This window comes from Aspergillus pseudonomiae (genome assembly GCF_009193645.1).
Source record: "Aspergillus pseudonomiae strain CBS 119388 unplaced genomic scaffold BDV37scaffold_59, whole genome shotgun sequence".
Lineage (NCBI taxonomy): Eukaryota > Fungi > Ascomycota > Eurotiomycetes > Eurotiales > Aspergillaceae > Aspergillus > Aspergillus pseudonomiae.
Genome location: NW_022476051.1, coordinates 68,647 through 82,478, shown reverse-complemented (window position 1 = coordinate 82,478; position 13,832 = coordinate 68,647). Strand labels below are relative to the sequence as shown.

At 48.5% G+C, this 13,832-nt stretch overlaps 8 protein-coding genes across 8 annotated transcripts; 4 read left to right on the top strand and 4 right to left on the bottom strand.

The window, feature by feature from the left end:
• Positions 1 to 469: 469 nt before the first annotated feature.
• Positions 470 to 1,998, bottom strand: BDV37DRAFT_253948 (uncharacterized protein). The gene is made up of 2 exons (XM_032082595.1): positions 1,443 to 1,998; positions 470 to 1,365 (listed from the first exon to the last, which is right to left on the bottom strand). Exons 1-2 carry the CDS (start codon positions 1,874 to 1,876, stop codon positions 858 to 860), a joined length of 942 nt encoding a protein of 313 aa, XP_031939101.1. The 5' UTR covers positions 1,877 to 1,998; the 3' UTR covers positions 470 to 857.
• Positions 1,999 to 2,281: 283 nt separating this feature from the next.
• BDV37DRAFT_285333 (uncharacterized protein) lies at positions 2,282 to 3,371 on the bottom strand (the record flags this gene model as incomplete). The annotated part of the gene is made up of 5 exons (XM_032087700.1): positions 2,282 to 2,439; positions 2,508 to 2,557; positions 2,616 to 3,007; positions 3,065 to 3,190; positions 3,243 to 3,371. 5 exons carry the CDS (start codon positions 3,369 to 3,371, stop codon positions 2,282 to 2,284), a joined length of 855 nt encoding a protein of 284 aa, XP_031939100.1.
• Positions 3,372 to 4,161: 790 nt separating this feature from the next.
• On the top strand, positions 4,162 to 5,067 carry BDV37DRAFT_285332 (uncharacterized protein; the record flags this gene model as incomplete). Its single annotated transcript, XM_032087699.1, has 1 exon — positions 4,162 to 5,067. One exon carries the CDS (start codon positions 4,162 to 4,164, stop codon positions 5,065 to 5,067), a length of 906 nt encoding a protein of 301 aa, XP_031939099.1.
• A 1,218-nt stretch (positions 5,068 to 6,285) lies between these two features.
• On the top strand, positions 6,286 to 7,468 carry BDV37DRAFT_253947 (kinetochore subunit FTA4 family protein). The gene is made up of 4 exons (XM_032082594.1): positions 6,286 to 6,564; positions 6,676 to 6,844; positions 6,912 to 6,974; positions 7,031 to 7,468. Exons 1-4 carry the CDS (start codon positions 6,399 to 6,401, stop codon positions 7,341 to 7,343), a joined length of 711 nt encoding a protein of 236 aa, XP_031939098.1. The 5' UTR covers positions 6,286 to 6,398; the 3' UTR covers positions 7,344 to 7,468.
• A 143-nt stretch (positions 7,469 to 7,611) lies between these two features.
• On the top strand, positions 7,612 to 7,857 carry BDV37DRAFT_253944 (uncharacterized protein). Its single transcript, XM_032082593.1, has one exon. It carries the CDS (start codon positions 7,629 to 7,631, stop codon positions 7,848 to 7,850), a length of 222 nt encoding a protein of 73 aa, XP_031939097.1. The 5' UTR covers positions 7,612 to 7,628; the 3' UTR covers positions 7,851 to 7,857.
• Positions 7,858 to 8,044: 187 nt separating this feature from the next.
• Positions 8,045 to 9,729, top strand: BDV37DRAFT_253943 (uncharacterized protein). Its single transcript, XM_032082592.1, has 3 exons — positions 8,045 to 8,702; positions 8,767 to 8,827; positions 8,889 to 9,729. Exons 1-3 carry the CDS (start codon positions 8,409 to 8,411, stop codon positions 9,353 to 9,355), a joined length of 822 nt encoding a protein of 273 aa, XP_031939096.1. The 5' UTR covers positions 8,045 to 8,408; the 3' UTR covers positions 9,356 to 9,729.
• On the bottom strand, positions 9,730 to 10,255 carry BDV37DRAFT_253940 (L-rhamnose mutarotase). Its single transcript, XM_032082591.1, has one exon. The coding sequence runs from the start codon at positions 10,172 to 10,174 to the stop codon at positions 10,004 to 10,006; it is 171 nt and encodes a 56-aa protein (XP_031939095.1). The 5' UTR covers positions 10,175 to 10,255; the 3' UTR covers positions 9,730 to 10,003.
• Positions 10,256 to 10,775: 520 nt separating this feature from the next.
• On the bottom strand, positions 10,776 to 12,545 carry BDV37DRAFT_273360 (MFS transporter; the record flags this gene model as incomplete). The annotated part of the gene is made up of 5 exons (XM_032085041.1): positions 10,776 to 10,954; positions 11,040 to 11,848; positions 11,913 to 12,188; positions 12,237 to 12,316; positions 12,378 to 12,545. 5 exons carry the CDS (start codon positions 12,543 to 12,545, stop codon positions 10,776 to 10,778), a joined length of 1,512 nt encoding a protein of 503 aa, XP_031939094.1.
• Between the last annotated feature and the right edge of the window lie 1,287 nt (positions 12,546 to 13,832).

The window sequence follows — 13,832 nt, the reverse complement described above, 5'->3', positions numbered from 1 at the left end:
AAAGGGAGTCTATAGTGTCACTGCGATGTTAAAAGATTGAATAAGGCGGATGTTTCAGAAGCAATCAAGGCGTAAATTGTACTAGATATACACGGAGAATCGGGCTGTCTCGGCTCAAGCCTCTATAAAGGTCCGTATGTAGGTGTGGGGGTTTGACAAGAAATACTATGGCCGAGTCCATCTTCAGGTATGTACCTTCCAATCCACAATGGGATCATAATTGCAAAGGACTTTTCATCTGTAGATGGAAACTCTCTAGGTGGATGCAGTCGACCATTCTGTTTGGTGTCGTACTTGATGAACATCGGCCGCTACGGCCTATGGGGACAATATCATTGGCTACAGCCCTCCGTAGCGGCCGAATGAACTGTGCCCTACAAAGGTTCGATGGAGCCTGTGAGTCACGTGTGTATCAGCTGCCCTAAGTGGAGTTTATACTAAGAGCTATATTCTAATGTGACCGCCATCAAGCCTATAGAACATCGCACTTACTTTACTTATATAGCAGACTTGATTCTATCATGGAAGCAGTATATGGAAGTTGTCACTATATTGAATCATAATTTGTGCGTTAGATTTAGCCCAAACTGATAGGAAGCAGGTGTAGTATCCAGAGGAAACATGGTCATTTCACACCAGCCTCCTCGAGAATTTAAATCCGCTAAGTAGAAATTCAGAGCCTGTAGTAGCTTCACCAAATGTCATTGCCCATATTAGTAGACTTCAGCACCACTGAGAGGTGCGAGTCCATCGCTGGAGGCCTGATCGATTCGACTCATGCAGCAGTTTCTGCTGGAATAGTCGACCAATAGGTTGACCAGGGCTTCAGACTCCACAGGACTGACACTCAGACACAGTTAAGTATTTACCACGGGGCGCGAAAAAAGCCAGGACGTGAACAGTTCAAGTGGAGCTTCTTCTTTTCTCTCGAAGCTATAAAGCTTCGACATCCGAACTATTAGCCGCGTCTGGTCCATGGAAGCACAGAGTATCCTTGCATGCTGCGGGCCCACAAAGGAAAAGAGAAGAAGCGGAAACTTCTGCTCGTTTGGGAAGGCTGGACTCTTCCAGCAAGCTGCCTCAAGCTCTTCTCTTCGCATATCATGTATATTCTCCATCTCCTCCTCACTCTCTGCTTTTGGCTGGTTGGCACGGCCTCTCATAACAGTAAGAATTACGGCAAGCTCTCCATATAGAATGAAGTTATCCCTGGCATTCACCGGCTGGGAAGCCCCCACGGCAATATGGGGTAGTGATGAGGCATTTTGCTTCTCATATTCAATGAAAAACCAGATGTCCCAGTGACCTCCAATGGGTGGACACCATCCAATTCTTGGGCAGCAACGCAAGAAAGGATTAGGGAACCTAGAAATTGCAATGCATGAATAATTGAACCTCCAAAGCCAATCATCAGACAGAAAATCAAAATGCATCGTACTTACGTTACGCGGTGTACTCCGCAGAAATCCAATAAGTTTGTATGCCGGCGCGGAAGCCTTCGACTAGCAAGAGCCCACGTATGGAAGGACTGGACCGTACCACGAGAACAGATTTCAGCGGACCACCACCCTTCATCCTCGGTGTCACTCCTATCTTCCGGTGGGATGTAATCAGTGAATGGAATATCGTTTTCGGGACGGTAGGTGTGTGTTATTGAAAGAGGCAATGGGGTAAACGGGACCGATGTTACTGAAGGAGAATCGACAGGGCTCGTTTCGATTTCCCAAGGAACTAGAGTAATTCCAAAATCTGAAAGAAATGATGCTTCAATATCTCCTTCTGAACCGGGCTCACTTGAGACGAAGGGCTTCTCTTTTTCTCCAGTAACGACCTCGTATAGCGATCTCACTTTCTCGCGTGTCACATTTTCCACCATTATGAAAGAGGCTAAGCAAGAAAGAATACTTGAGGATTGAAGAAGTAAGTAGTTGGAGTCTTGCGGTCGGCTGTCAGTTGCCGGGGGTGGTGAGTGGTTGGATGATGGATGGTGAACGGGTAAATGGGGCGAAGGAAAAGAAAAGAGGAACAGAAAGCAAGGCCACAATCATGTGATAGGGGTCACAATGACGACAAATCTCTCAACCTCTTTAGCCATCATGATGTTAAGACGGGAATTCTATCACAACCAAAGTATTAACTTTTCAGGAAGCCATTACTGAGATAGCCAATGATGGTGAAGTATCAATCATACAATTGTGTCTTTAATTACATTTGCTAGGGGTATGTATAGTATTTATCTAATACATTGCACAAATCCAGAATCAAGGCATGCATACATAATCTACTCTAAGAAGGAGCTCGTCTTAGCTTCACCATAGGCTATTCGCCATAGGCTACTAGACTCCAGCACCACGGTGAGGTGCGAGCTCGTCGCTGGAGGCCTGATCGATACGATACAGGTACCAGTTTCCGCGGGATTTTGAAGGTCCTTGAGGAGGCCTATTTCTCTATTGAAGGTGGGACGTTAGCCAATGAATGTCAAATAGTTTTGTTTTGAGAAGACCTACCGCCGGAATCCAGACGGAGAGATCGGACGGATGCTTCCACTCCATCCAGCCTGCGAAAGACATTAGCATGTCAAAATATGAGCATGATATCATATTGATAATACGTACGCGTCAGTTCCGGGAACAGCGCCAGAAGCACTGCTGTCCGGCTGACTCTCGCCGGTTGGGGCGGCCGTGCCCGTCTCTGTGTCCATCTGTGTGTCTTCAGCGGAATTATGCTGCCGCTGCTCCTCCCTCCGAGCTCGCCAGGCCTGTGCCCGAGCACGGGAACGTCTCTGCCGGTTGGTTAGCTCTCCCTCGACCCGGTTTCCAGCCGAAGTATTGTTTCCATCGGCGGCCGCGGGCAGAGGGCGGATGCTAGAGCCACCAGGAGTGGGCGTAATCGCACCACCACCACGACGACGATTACGTCGACGCGCAGGAGACGAAGAACCGCGGGGGTTGACAGCGGCGGAAGAGGAGGAAGGGGGAGCGGACAGAATATCTGCCATGAGATTGCTCTGTGTTCAACGTTAGCCTCATTCAAGTGATAAATCGTGTTTCATGTTCTTTCTTACCTGGGTCGTCCGGAGTTGCTCAACGGCAGCCCACATTCGCTGACCAAGTTGAACCACTGGGCAAGCTTTTCCCGGATGATGGGTACCACATCCGTGTTTGCAAACCCAGGGCACCCTTTGGTCAGCCTTGTTATAGTCAGTACATTCCATTCAAGATAGCCTTAGCTGTGGGGCATACTATGCGGTCAGTAGGGGGCTTCTTGCCATCTCGGTCACGCCGACCACCGCGGTTGGGGTCTTCACCCGCTCCAGCGGCTGCTGCAGTGACCGGGGCGTCAGCCCATCTGCTATGCTGGAGGCCAGACATAGCAAAAAAAAAAAAAGGAAGGGGGGGGCGGGAGGCTATTCAAATGAGCTTGTTGTTGCTGGAGAGCGATATCGTCTTGGTTCCTAGGCAGGGCCAATATGAGATGGAAGCAAGTTGTGGTGAGAAGAAGAGAGAAAATAGAAAATGAAGAGAGAAGACTGGGAGCCTTATAACACATCCAAGCAACAGGGTCGCCTAGGTTACAAAAGCAAAGTTCTACAACTACATTATTCACTGGTCTTCGCCTCCCCAGCCATCGTTTTGAGTCTAGGATTGAATTTCTCTCCTTTCCGAGTTCACTTCCTTCCTTACCTGACATCCTGAATTTGAATGCTCTTGTCCTCCGGATGAATCTCTCCGATCCCTTCAATGTGTTTGTATAGTTATACATAGATAGGAGACAGTTCATATTGGCTTGGGCAGAAGCAGCAATGATTTTGAACCAACTTTCAAGATCAGCGCGCCAATCACAAGCGAATCTCTTTCGCTCAAAGTATACTCGACATGATAACAAAGTCGTATAGTGATTGTCGTAGAAGATTGAGGTCTCTAAATAAACATCTGTTCGTCCTGTGTATGTACCTACAAAAGAGAGACTAACACAAAATGCATTCATTCACTTTGTTTGGGATGGGAGATGTGCAGGCCTCCTCTTCTCTTGTTCTTCGCTCCTCCTGTTCTTCGCTCATCTTGTTCTTCGCTTCTCGTCCTACCAGGCATAACTGTATCCCTCATCTCATCTTAATCTTTGATAACATTCCTCTTGATCACGCCAGCTTACACTATCAGAATGGTGAATAACGCATTACCCGAGACGGAAAGGGAGTGGAAGGAAGCCGCTCGGAAGTACAAGGTAAAGAATCAAAACCTGTGTATGAACTTGAAATTGCATTCCGCGTCTAGAGTCAGCTATAAGCAGTTTCTACTCTTCAGGACCATCCTGCCGTCCATTGTTCCCCCACAGCAGCTCAATAACCAGACCCTTGGCATTGCACCTCTGATTGGGCAAGCCAAGCAACTCCTGAGTGATGTGGCATTCCAGGATTATATCTTAGATGTCTCCACCAGGCAGATTCAGGGGACTTGGAGTGCAGCTTGGGGAGGAAACGACAGACTGTTCAGGGTTCCAGCTATCCAGCAACAGCAAGTAATTCGGGACGAGCTTCGGGACGAACGTTGTGAAGCCAGTGTTAACACTTCCATCGTTTCCTTTTTGCAAGCTATTGCGGAGCTGGTTCCTCAGTCTGGACGCCAATGGACGGCTGATAGAATCAAGCTTATAGCAGACTTTAGCACGCGACGACGCAACAGACAGTTCGTTGCATATACCGATGGCCAGCTGGAGGATACCGCTAGTCGTCGGCCTTTGGCACTCATTGAGTGTAAGCGATCGCGGCGGGATGATCATTCCCCAGATGTTGATATGCAGGAGGTGGCACAGATGGTGGCATGGGTGAAGCAGCACCCGGGCGTCCCAGGAAACGATAAGCGAGTTCTTGTGTCGCAGGATGGAACGGATATTTATATCTCGGTCCTCCAGTACGACCCAGGATGGTTCCGCTATCTCCAGGGAGGCCGCGGGAGTATCGTGCATGCTGGATTTGCCTACATGCACAGATACGGCCCTTGGAATATCTGGGTAGCACAACAAATGGAGCATTTTGCCCAAGTTATCCTCGCCCTGCTATTTCTGTAGCCCTCTTGAAGACCCATGTTTGTCCCATCGCGTGGAGATCTTTGAGAAACAAACCTCTTATTGCTCAAATTCCCGCTGATTTATAATCCGGGTGCCTGTATCGCATCGATCAGGCCTCCAGCGACGAGCTCGCACCTCACCGTGGTGCTGGAGTCTAGTAGCCTATGGCGAATAGCCTATGGTGAAGCTAAGACGAGCTCTATATGCCGATATGGCTTTTGTGTACCCGCAGTTCCTGCGAGAAGGCAAACTTTCGTTGTATGATACCAATGCCCCTTGGTATTGAATTATCGTTTGTTGATATACCATATCACATTATGTATGGAGAATATGCCAATGCCAATGTATGTACCTGCATCTCTTATGAAGTAGAACTTATAGACCTCTTGTATGATATAACCCCTATGTTCCATTAAGGTATCCAAATTAATGGTCCCACAGTGTTCCTTTTCTAATGTAATTTATATTGGCTCTCACCAAGTGTCCAGCTTTAGCCATGTGGTAATGTGGTATGGAGATATATGGTCAAGAGAAATATACCATTCGAGATTCAGGCTGCTCTGTGATACAACAGGTCAACAATACGCAATAGAATCAGATTACTTCAGTATTAAAAAATCATACTCGTCTAGATTAATTAACTAATCAAGTATTAACATATTTTCCCTTGCCATATTTTACAAGCTTTCATATGCGATAAATTTATAGTTTAATCATATAATGCTTTGGTGACAAAACAATATATCATGTTTAGATATTTAGGTTTATGGGGAGCGCTTACGGTGCTAACCTCTTTCTCGCTTGGGTGTACTCCGTATGATAGTTGGCACTACCAAACTCATGTTGTTGTATATATTTGTTTCGCCCGCGCTGTCTATATAAGACATTCAGTTTAGGGGCGTGGGAGAAACCATTTTATCTTTTTGAAAAACACACGTTACATAAATAGCTATTTCAACTAATCCTAGTATATCAGCTCTTTTTCAGAATGACCAGACCCTATACAAACCCCTTTAGTGTTTTCGTTCAACTAGTAAGTAAAGCCACTTACCGCTGCCAATCTTGGAGCAGACATTATTTCTTATGTTTCAATAACTTTCACGTCAACGATAGCCTTCAATTTGCCCACTTTTGTTGCCTGTTAACGGTCACCCATGAAGGCAAGGGGGTAAAACTCCGTGTATAAGAATAGTAACGGTATTGAGATTACGACTTTCACATACAGCCCCTTACCTAGGATCGACACGTGACCTGTTATCGATAGCGCATCATTAGCGTCAGAGCGATCGCGACTGCGTACGGACAAGTCGGCGCGATGGAGCAATGGGGAAATGGACTCAACGCGTACCATTTCCGAACTGAAATCCTCCTTCATCCGGGCGCAGGTGCGTATCCTGTCTGAAAGCCTCGAGGCTCCCGAGGATTGGAGAAGCTATGCCACCGCCTCGGAGGAGGATGACCTGAGCGATAAGGTGGTCGGAGATGTCCTACAAAAATGTATGGTTCGTGGAATAGCTGCTTGGCTACGGTTGTGGTCCTATGCTATTGACTGCACTGGGGGCTCTACACCACTCCAGCCGTCTTTGTTCCTCGCTGACTGGGATGTAGTAAACAGCGCATTGAAGCAGCATAATCGCATTGTGTACTCCTCCCAAGCGATCCAACATGTCGCACAGCAAGTCGCCAGCCTCTACTGGACGTCCGTGAACGACGCGATACGCGACCAAAACTCATTCGAGAGAGGTATTGAGAAGACGGTCGATTTGTCCAACCACTTGTGCGTCGCAACTCTCTTGAACTCCATTCCTCCCGACCGTAGGAGTCATTCGACTAACGCGTATCAGAAACCTTACGCAGCTCCCTGTGGAACTCGAGGACCAGTCCGCAAGCGAGGAGGAACGTCTCAGGTTGGGTTACAATGTGGTAATTTGGGTTTCATCTGGCTGACAGGAGGCGGTTACAGGTATCAGGAGTTACGAGAACGCTTGGTCACTCTTGATGACCAGCGACAGCAGCGACGACGGCGTCTGGAACAATTGCGCCGGTTACAGCGTCTTTTGGAACCATTTCAGGAACCGCAGCAGAATATTCAGCCGAACCTTATTACTCGGGATGGCGAACTAGTGCAGGAATTGGAGAAGATGAGGATGCTCGTTGCACGGGTAGGAGGTCGCATCCAACATAGCAAGAAGCGCGGTAATAGCCAGGAGGATCCGACTTCGTATCAGCTGGACTCGGACCAAAAGCTGGAAGCCCTCCTTGATATGAATGGGTGAGGGATGTGATTGAACATTGATAAAACAAAGACGAGAAAGAGGGAAGAGGGAAAAGAGAAAATAAAAATAAAAATAAGAAATAAGAAAACAAACGAAGGAACAACGACGAACAATGTCATAATAATAAAAGAGAGGAAGAAGATGAATGAAATGTACAGGGCAAAAGCCGTCGGGGCCGTAATGATGACTCTATATTTATGTAGATGGAAATGTAAATATATATGGAATGCCGACATAACCAGTAGATCTCAATCTTACTCGGTAGTAAGTTTTCTCATCCTCCAAATGAGAAAGCGCGATCCTAAATTTAACAAGGCCCATTGCTTTCTTCAGCAGTGCAAGGGATGGAAGGCCATTGTACGAAAATCACTGCAGCTGCACCACTCACAGAAGGTGCCAGTGAAGGTCAAACACAGAGAGGAAAAGCAAAGGGACTCCCTACCTGCTCGGCTGCACTGTCTTCCACTATTTTTGTTTATATTCACTACCACCAACACATTCACATAGGTACGGCCAACCGTCATTCCTCCCTTGTTGTTGGGATTTGGTTGGATCATCATCATCTCTAGATTCCGTGGGATCACCACGCAGCATAGCAGAATGCTGACCGCCTTGGATGGAGATCCGGAAGATCGGAGCTCAGCTTCCGAAGGTCCGGTGCTTGACCATTTCAGTGATAGCAGTACTGCTGAAGGTGATCCTGCTGAACATGCTGAACAAACTACCACGACTCCCACTTCCACCCGTACAGTACGATTTCTCCTTCCCGTCTCTTCGACCCACTCTCCTGCTACCGTTACTGAGGCCGTTGTTGCCCCTGACCAGCCTATCATCATCGCCGAAACTACCCCGGAGACTCCCGCTAGGCGACCTTTCGTGCCTGGCCACCGTCGGCGTTCCACTCGCGTAAATCGTCTGGACTTGGAGCGCTTCCGGAGGGACGTCTTAGGCATCGACACTCCTGGCTTTGGATTCGACGACGATTCTTCCTTGCCCGCGGTTGACCCCTCTGTTGACCCTCAGTTGGAGAGTCTAAACCGTGACTTCGAAGCTGTCGCTCGGTCCATGAATAGTGGCAGTACCCCCGACTCTGGTTCCTTCTTGAGCGGCGTCGATAACGCGGGTAACCAATCCACTATGACCAACGTACCTCGTCAGTCAATGTCTCCTGCCATGTCTCACACTCCTGGTCAGGTCAATGGTGCTGGAATCGCTGGTATGAACGCGGGGGTTCCTCTGAATGCTGGTCACCAAATGGATCTCCATCACCTGTACGACATGGTCCTGGAACTGAGCGAGGTTTTGAAGAACAATCGCCAGATGACACAGAGCATCGTCTCCAGCGCTGAGGAGGTCATGGTATGTCTAGCGCGAACCTTGGTCACATTGCACTTTTCGTGGCATCCAGCTAACGATTATCTAGCGACGCTCTGCTTCGGAAGGCACCTCCCCAAGCTTGCAGCAAGTTAATGGCGAGATCTCTGGTAAGAATCTTGAGTCTCCACCTCCATACTTGCACATTTCAGCTACTAACGAAGCCCACAGCTGCCCGTATAACCGAACTGGAGCGCGCTCTGGCCAGAGAAAAGCGCCTGAATGAGGTCTTGCGAAACGAACAGGTGGAAAACACAAAACTCATCGGGGATTACGAACAGGCAGTCGGTACAATGGTCGAACAGATCCGTAACTACTGCCAGAACAACAACTTGCAGTATCTGGCGCAGAAACGGCACTACAACAATCTTCTCCAAAACGAACGGGATGCGCATCTGCAGAGCCGCCTGGAGCGTGATCACTGGCATAACCAAACCATGAAATGTGCAGAGATGATTCGTACTGCCTATCGTATTCGATGTGAAGAAGAGAATGTGCCAATCCGCGTCGTGGCTGGGCTCCAAAACGAAGTCCGAGCCTACCGCAACGCTCTTGGTATGGAGCCGGAGAGACCAGAGGAGGAGTACGGATGGGAGATCCTGAAGGATGTGCCCGGAGGTCCTGCCCCTGGGGAGTAGCTGACTACCCAGTCAGTTATGTTCCGGTTTCTACTTAACGAGCTACGACAGTTTCCTTTCCATATCCTTTTGTTCTCTTGACAGGGCGTTTTGGAGCGGCTCTTGGGCGGCGACGGAATTTCCTGGTGCTGATACCCTTCATATCCTTCTTACTCGTTCCTGTATCATAGCATTTGGAGCATGTGCCGGCAAGGATACGGAGTCTGGATAGTGAATTTCTTGGGGGAATCCGGATTTGCTGGTCATTGTCTGGAAATCTTTGGAAAATATCTAGCTACGAATCTTCTGCGTCAGGCGTTGGCTTAATTAATCCCAGCTCTAGCAGCGGTTGACCTGGTCCCGCCGATGGAAATAGCATTTAGCAAGCATTAATCTCGTGGTGTGCATCGTAAAGATTCATGTTCCTTCTTTCAATCCGTATAGAAAACCTCCTCCAACGGCTTCCACCACGAAGGTCCCTCCGCACTGCCCACAGCCCCAGGAGTCGGACTCTCTTGCATGCCATCCGTCATCGCCCACCACTCCCTCACCTTAGGATTGGCCTTCATCTTCTCCATATCACCCTCGAAATCATCCCCGACATATTTAAACGTCGCAAACAAAGTCCGATCATTATCAAAGAAGATCGAATCTACTCAAGCATACACATTAGCCACAATCCCCACTTCCCAAAACCGGGGTCAACTGCATACAATCCCGAATATTACACTCCTTAATCTGCTGCAGCACCTCGGGCCACACATTCGCGTGACATTCTTTGTAGGCTGCCAGGGCAGACGGCTTCAGGTGGACTATCTGGGCGATTCGTCGGACGGGCATTTTTTTTGTTTTATCCGTGGGGGCGTAGCTGTTGGAACTCGCAGTGTTTAGCTTATAGTCGGGGACTGGAAGGTGGTCTGGTTTGTGGGGTTTTAGTTTGGGTCGGTATTGTAGGTAATAGTGGAAGAAGAAGTGACATACCTGGCTATGGTTCTATTGCGTAGTAGTATTAGTGTAGTTGGATTGTAGTGTTTCAATGTATCCAAGTGAGGATGGAAGAAGCCGTTATTATAAGCTCGAGAAAAGAGGGCCCTCGGTTGATTGTAAGTTATACATGTTCTTTGATTGATGCATTGGAATCCACTCTCGGGGGGTTTTAGCCCGAGATTTAGTGTATGGAGACGACATGCTACACTATACTACACTACAATAAGTACACAACACTACATATCAGTGGAACTAGAGCATTATATTAGAATGATATTTTCACAACATATAGGTCTCTGAAACTCATTTAATATAACAATTATATTAATATTATCAAACGCCATTTATACCCAGCCCGAGAATACACCATACCGCCAAATACTCCGAAAGAAAAAGGAATTACTACCATACTACCCTCATAACTCATATCCAGAAAAAGAAACCTTGCACAGAATCATACCATCTGACGTCTCGGCACCGGCCGAATCCATGAAACAGCCAGATTGGCCGCGATGGCAATGACCCCGATTATCCACAGCGAGCGCGCGTAGTGTGTACCATTGTATCGGAATATGATGGCGAAGATGATGCCCCCCAGATTGCCCATTCCGCCTACGGCGCCGGAGACGATGCCTTTATTTATTGTTAGTTTTGGTTTTGTTTGATGGGGATTGGAGGGAGGGAATATGTGAGTGGGGAAGAAGAAGGGAAAGCTTACCGTTGGCGAAGGGATGAACGTGAGGTACAACGGCGAAGTTTGCTCCGTTGCATGCTTCCAGGAAGAAACCAAGGCCGGCAGTGAGTCCGAACATGGTGGCTTCGCTTTTTGGATCTGAGAGACCGAGCGCCAGCTGGAAGGCGCCCATTGCGATACCCAGGAAGGTGAGGAGGATCTTCTTCGACCAGACGGACTGCGTGTGCTGGTAGAGGATATCTGCGAGAAAGCCGCCAGCGGGGCGACAGATGACGTTAAGAAGGCCGAACATGGCGGCCCACTGGCCGGTCTTGGTCTGACCCATGTAGGGGAAGTTTTCGGCGTAGAATTCGCCGAGGATGGAATTGATGGCGAGCTCGGCGCCGAAGGAGCAGGCGTAGGGGATTGCGACGGCGGCGGTGGAGAGGCTGAGGAGGACGTTCATGGTTTCTTTAAAGGTCGGGGCAACGACGGTGTCAGTGCGAAGGGCTTCGAGCTGGCCCGGCATTGGGGCTATGGACTCAGGTGGGGAGGGATTTCCTTTCTTTTCGATGTCTGCGACGATGTTGGTTACCGAGGGTGGACTGGATGGATGGCTGGAAGAGATGCCGGAGTTGATTTCGACGATGTTGCCGTTGAATCCGCTGCTCTCTTCAGCCCAGAGGTGGCGTTCCGACCATTTCCCTGTTGGGGTGTCTTCACAGGTGAAGAACATTGCGACGGCTATGGCGACGATGATGATAAATGGCACGATGTAGGCCACTCGCCAGGCTTTATGGGCTGGGAGGCCTTGGTTGTGGACGAGTGAGTCGAAGACGGCGGGCATTAGGAAGCTGGCGAGCGGAAATGCTTGTTAGTTGGCTGTTTGCGGGCTTCTTCTGCGAGAAAAGTACATACTATGTGATGCCGCCACCAGCATTTCCCCATCCTGCGGCCAGGGAGTTGGCGGTTCCGACGATGCTTTTGTCGAAGAACCCAGTACACCAGACCTGGCAAGGGACGAATGTACCTCCCAGGATGCCGACAAAGAAGCGTAGGGCGATCAGTCCCTGGGCATTGGTGACAAGCCCGGCCATCACGGTTGGGATGGAACCACAGAGTAAAAGGCCAATGAATACTAGACGCGGACCAAAACGGTCGCAGAGCGGCCCTGCAACGAATCGAACAAGTAACCTGAAGGAGTCAGCTAGAATGTTGGATCCATTCATCTGGATGTCTTACGTCGCTAGAAGAGCAACAATGTTTGAGTTGGCAACTTCAGCCTGCGTCATGTTCAAGTCTTTTCGGATCGTGACAGTCAACTACAGATGGTTAGGGGTATATCTTACACAATGCCGGGCATGACAAGTCGACAGAACTTACCAGAGGCGGAAATGCATACCACGATAGGAATGCAACCATAAATCCAAGCCAAGAGAAGAAGTAGACCCGTCCATATTTGTCAAATGGGTTAAGTATCGGGATGGATCTGGCCTTTCGGTTACTTGGGTTGACCTCCGGAGAGAGAAAGAGTAGTTTAATGGAATCCATCTCTGACCTAGCGGCCCAAGTGGAATGTAACTAAAAGACAACAGATAGAATGGCTGTACAGAGTATCAATAACTATAGGTGTAGGATATCAATGTCACCACCAGGGTGTGTTCACAAGTTGAGATGCGGTTTGGAATGCACTAGTTAAGGGAGTTGGATCTCATATATAGACTCTTTGACAGACATTGACCAGTGTAAGCAAAAGCAAAAATAGCATATATGATCTGATATCGATAGATCTTGGATGCCCAGGAATAATTAACTTTTTGAAGTCATAGGAGTTGTAGCACGGTATGCCACTGACAGCATAGAAAAGCTAGATTAGATATTGCTGTAATATGACATCCCTTGGCTAATAATTGCAAGGGTGATAGATAGGATATCATGGAGTCACAGAAGCAAGTATATCTCGGAGCTTTGATTGGACGGTCCTCATGGCTCTGTCCAGTGTCTCAATGTGGACAAAAGTAAGGTTCCGTCGGATGGGACTGGGCTTCCCGGCCTCACGGGTGTGGCTAATCGAGAACCACATTTGGTCAGCATAGATAAGGCCATATGGTGGATATCTGCCGGCATTTAGCCCTTGACTAACAGCACCAGGCCGATAAGACCCTCTCTGTCTTGCAATATCTCCGCGGCCTCGAGGTATGGGTGCCATGCATCACCCTCGGACACAGACCATGGCGCCCTGAAGGCGAGGAAGCATGGACCAAGATCGACACCGTCGAGATTCTCTTTCAATTGATAAACCAAGCGCTTCTCATTGGATACCGCTAGATGCTGAGACTCAGGAGGAGCGCCACATGAACTTTGGGTCAACGTTCATGTCCCTAATCTTCCCGGGCCAAGGCAACGAAGAGCACGAGAATAGCGAAACATACTCGTTCGAGGTCCGCGGAGATGTCAAGGGGAGAGCCCACTTCTTAAAGCATCCGATGGGGCTGTGAAGGATCGTCTATGGGTCCCGGATACTATCATGAGTATAGATAATGAGAGATTTGGGTCGGGTCCACCGCTATCTCACGTTTAAAAGATAAGCGTCAAGAATGAAATCCGCCAAATAGGATTGGACGGTGAGTCGGCCATAAAGTTGGTCGGTAACGTGACATTGCCTGCCCTAAGGAACCTAGATAGAGGGTCTTTGATGCCTTTCTTGGCTATACCTCTAAGGGTATCGTCTATAGACCATTCTGTATTGGCGGAATAATAGTTCGGGCGTATAGTCGGGACTATGATCATCCATTTCTGGTTAGAATAAGATCCAGTATGGCTACTTCATTATAGAAT

What these genes read in the sequence shown, in the direction of transcription:
- BDV37DRAFT_253944 (XM_032082593.1), top strand. Translation starts at nt 7,629, where the DNA reads ATGAGAAAGCGCGATCCTAAATTTAACAAGGCCCATTGCTTTCTTCAG.
- BDV37DRAFT_253943 (XM_032082592.1), top strand. Translation starts at nt 8,409, where the DNA reads ATGAATAGTGGCAGTACCCCCGACTCTGGTTCCTTCTTGAGCGGCGTC. An exon ending in CCAGCGCTGAGGAGGTCATG is followed by an intron (nt 8,703 to 8,766) that starts GTATGTCTAGCG and finishes ACGATTATCTAG; the next exon opens with CGACGCTCTGCTTCGGAAGG. An exon ending in AGTTAATGGCGAGATCTCTG is followed by an intron (nt 8,828 to 8,888) that starts GTAAGAATCTTG and finishes CGAAGCCCACAG; the next exon opens with CTGCCCGTATAACCGAACTG.
- BDV37DRAFT_253948 (XM_032082595.1), bottom strand. Translation starts at nt 1,876, where the DNA reads ATGGTGGAAAATGTGACACGCGAGAAAGTGAGATCGCTATACGAGGTC. An exon ending in TGCGGAGTACACCGCGTAAC is followed by an intron (nt 1,366 to 1,442) that starts GTAAGTACGATG and finishes TGCAATTTCTAG; the next exon opens with GTTCCCTAATCCTTTCTTGC.
- BDV37DRAFT_253947 (XM_032082594.1), top strand. Translation starts at nt 6,399, where the DNA reads ATGGACTCAACGCGTACCATTTCCGAACTGAAATCCTCCTTCATCCGG. An exon ending in GTCGATTTGTCCAACCACTT is followed by an intron (nt 6,845 to 6,911) that starts GTGCGTCGCAAC and finishes AACGCGTATCAG; the next exon opens with AAACCTTACGCAGCTCCCTG. An exon ending in AGCGAGGAGGAACGTCTCAG is followed by an intron (nt 6,975 to 7,030) that starts GTTGGGTTACAA and finishes AGGCGGTTACAG; the next exon opens with GTATCAGGAGTTACGAGAAC.
- BDV37DRAFT_253940 (XM_032082591.1), bottom strand. Translation starts at nt 10,174, where the DNA reads ATGCCCGTCCGACGAATCGCCCAGATAGTCCACCTGAAGCCGTCTGCC.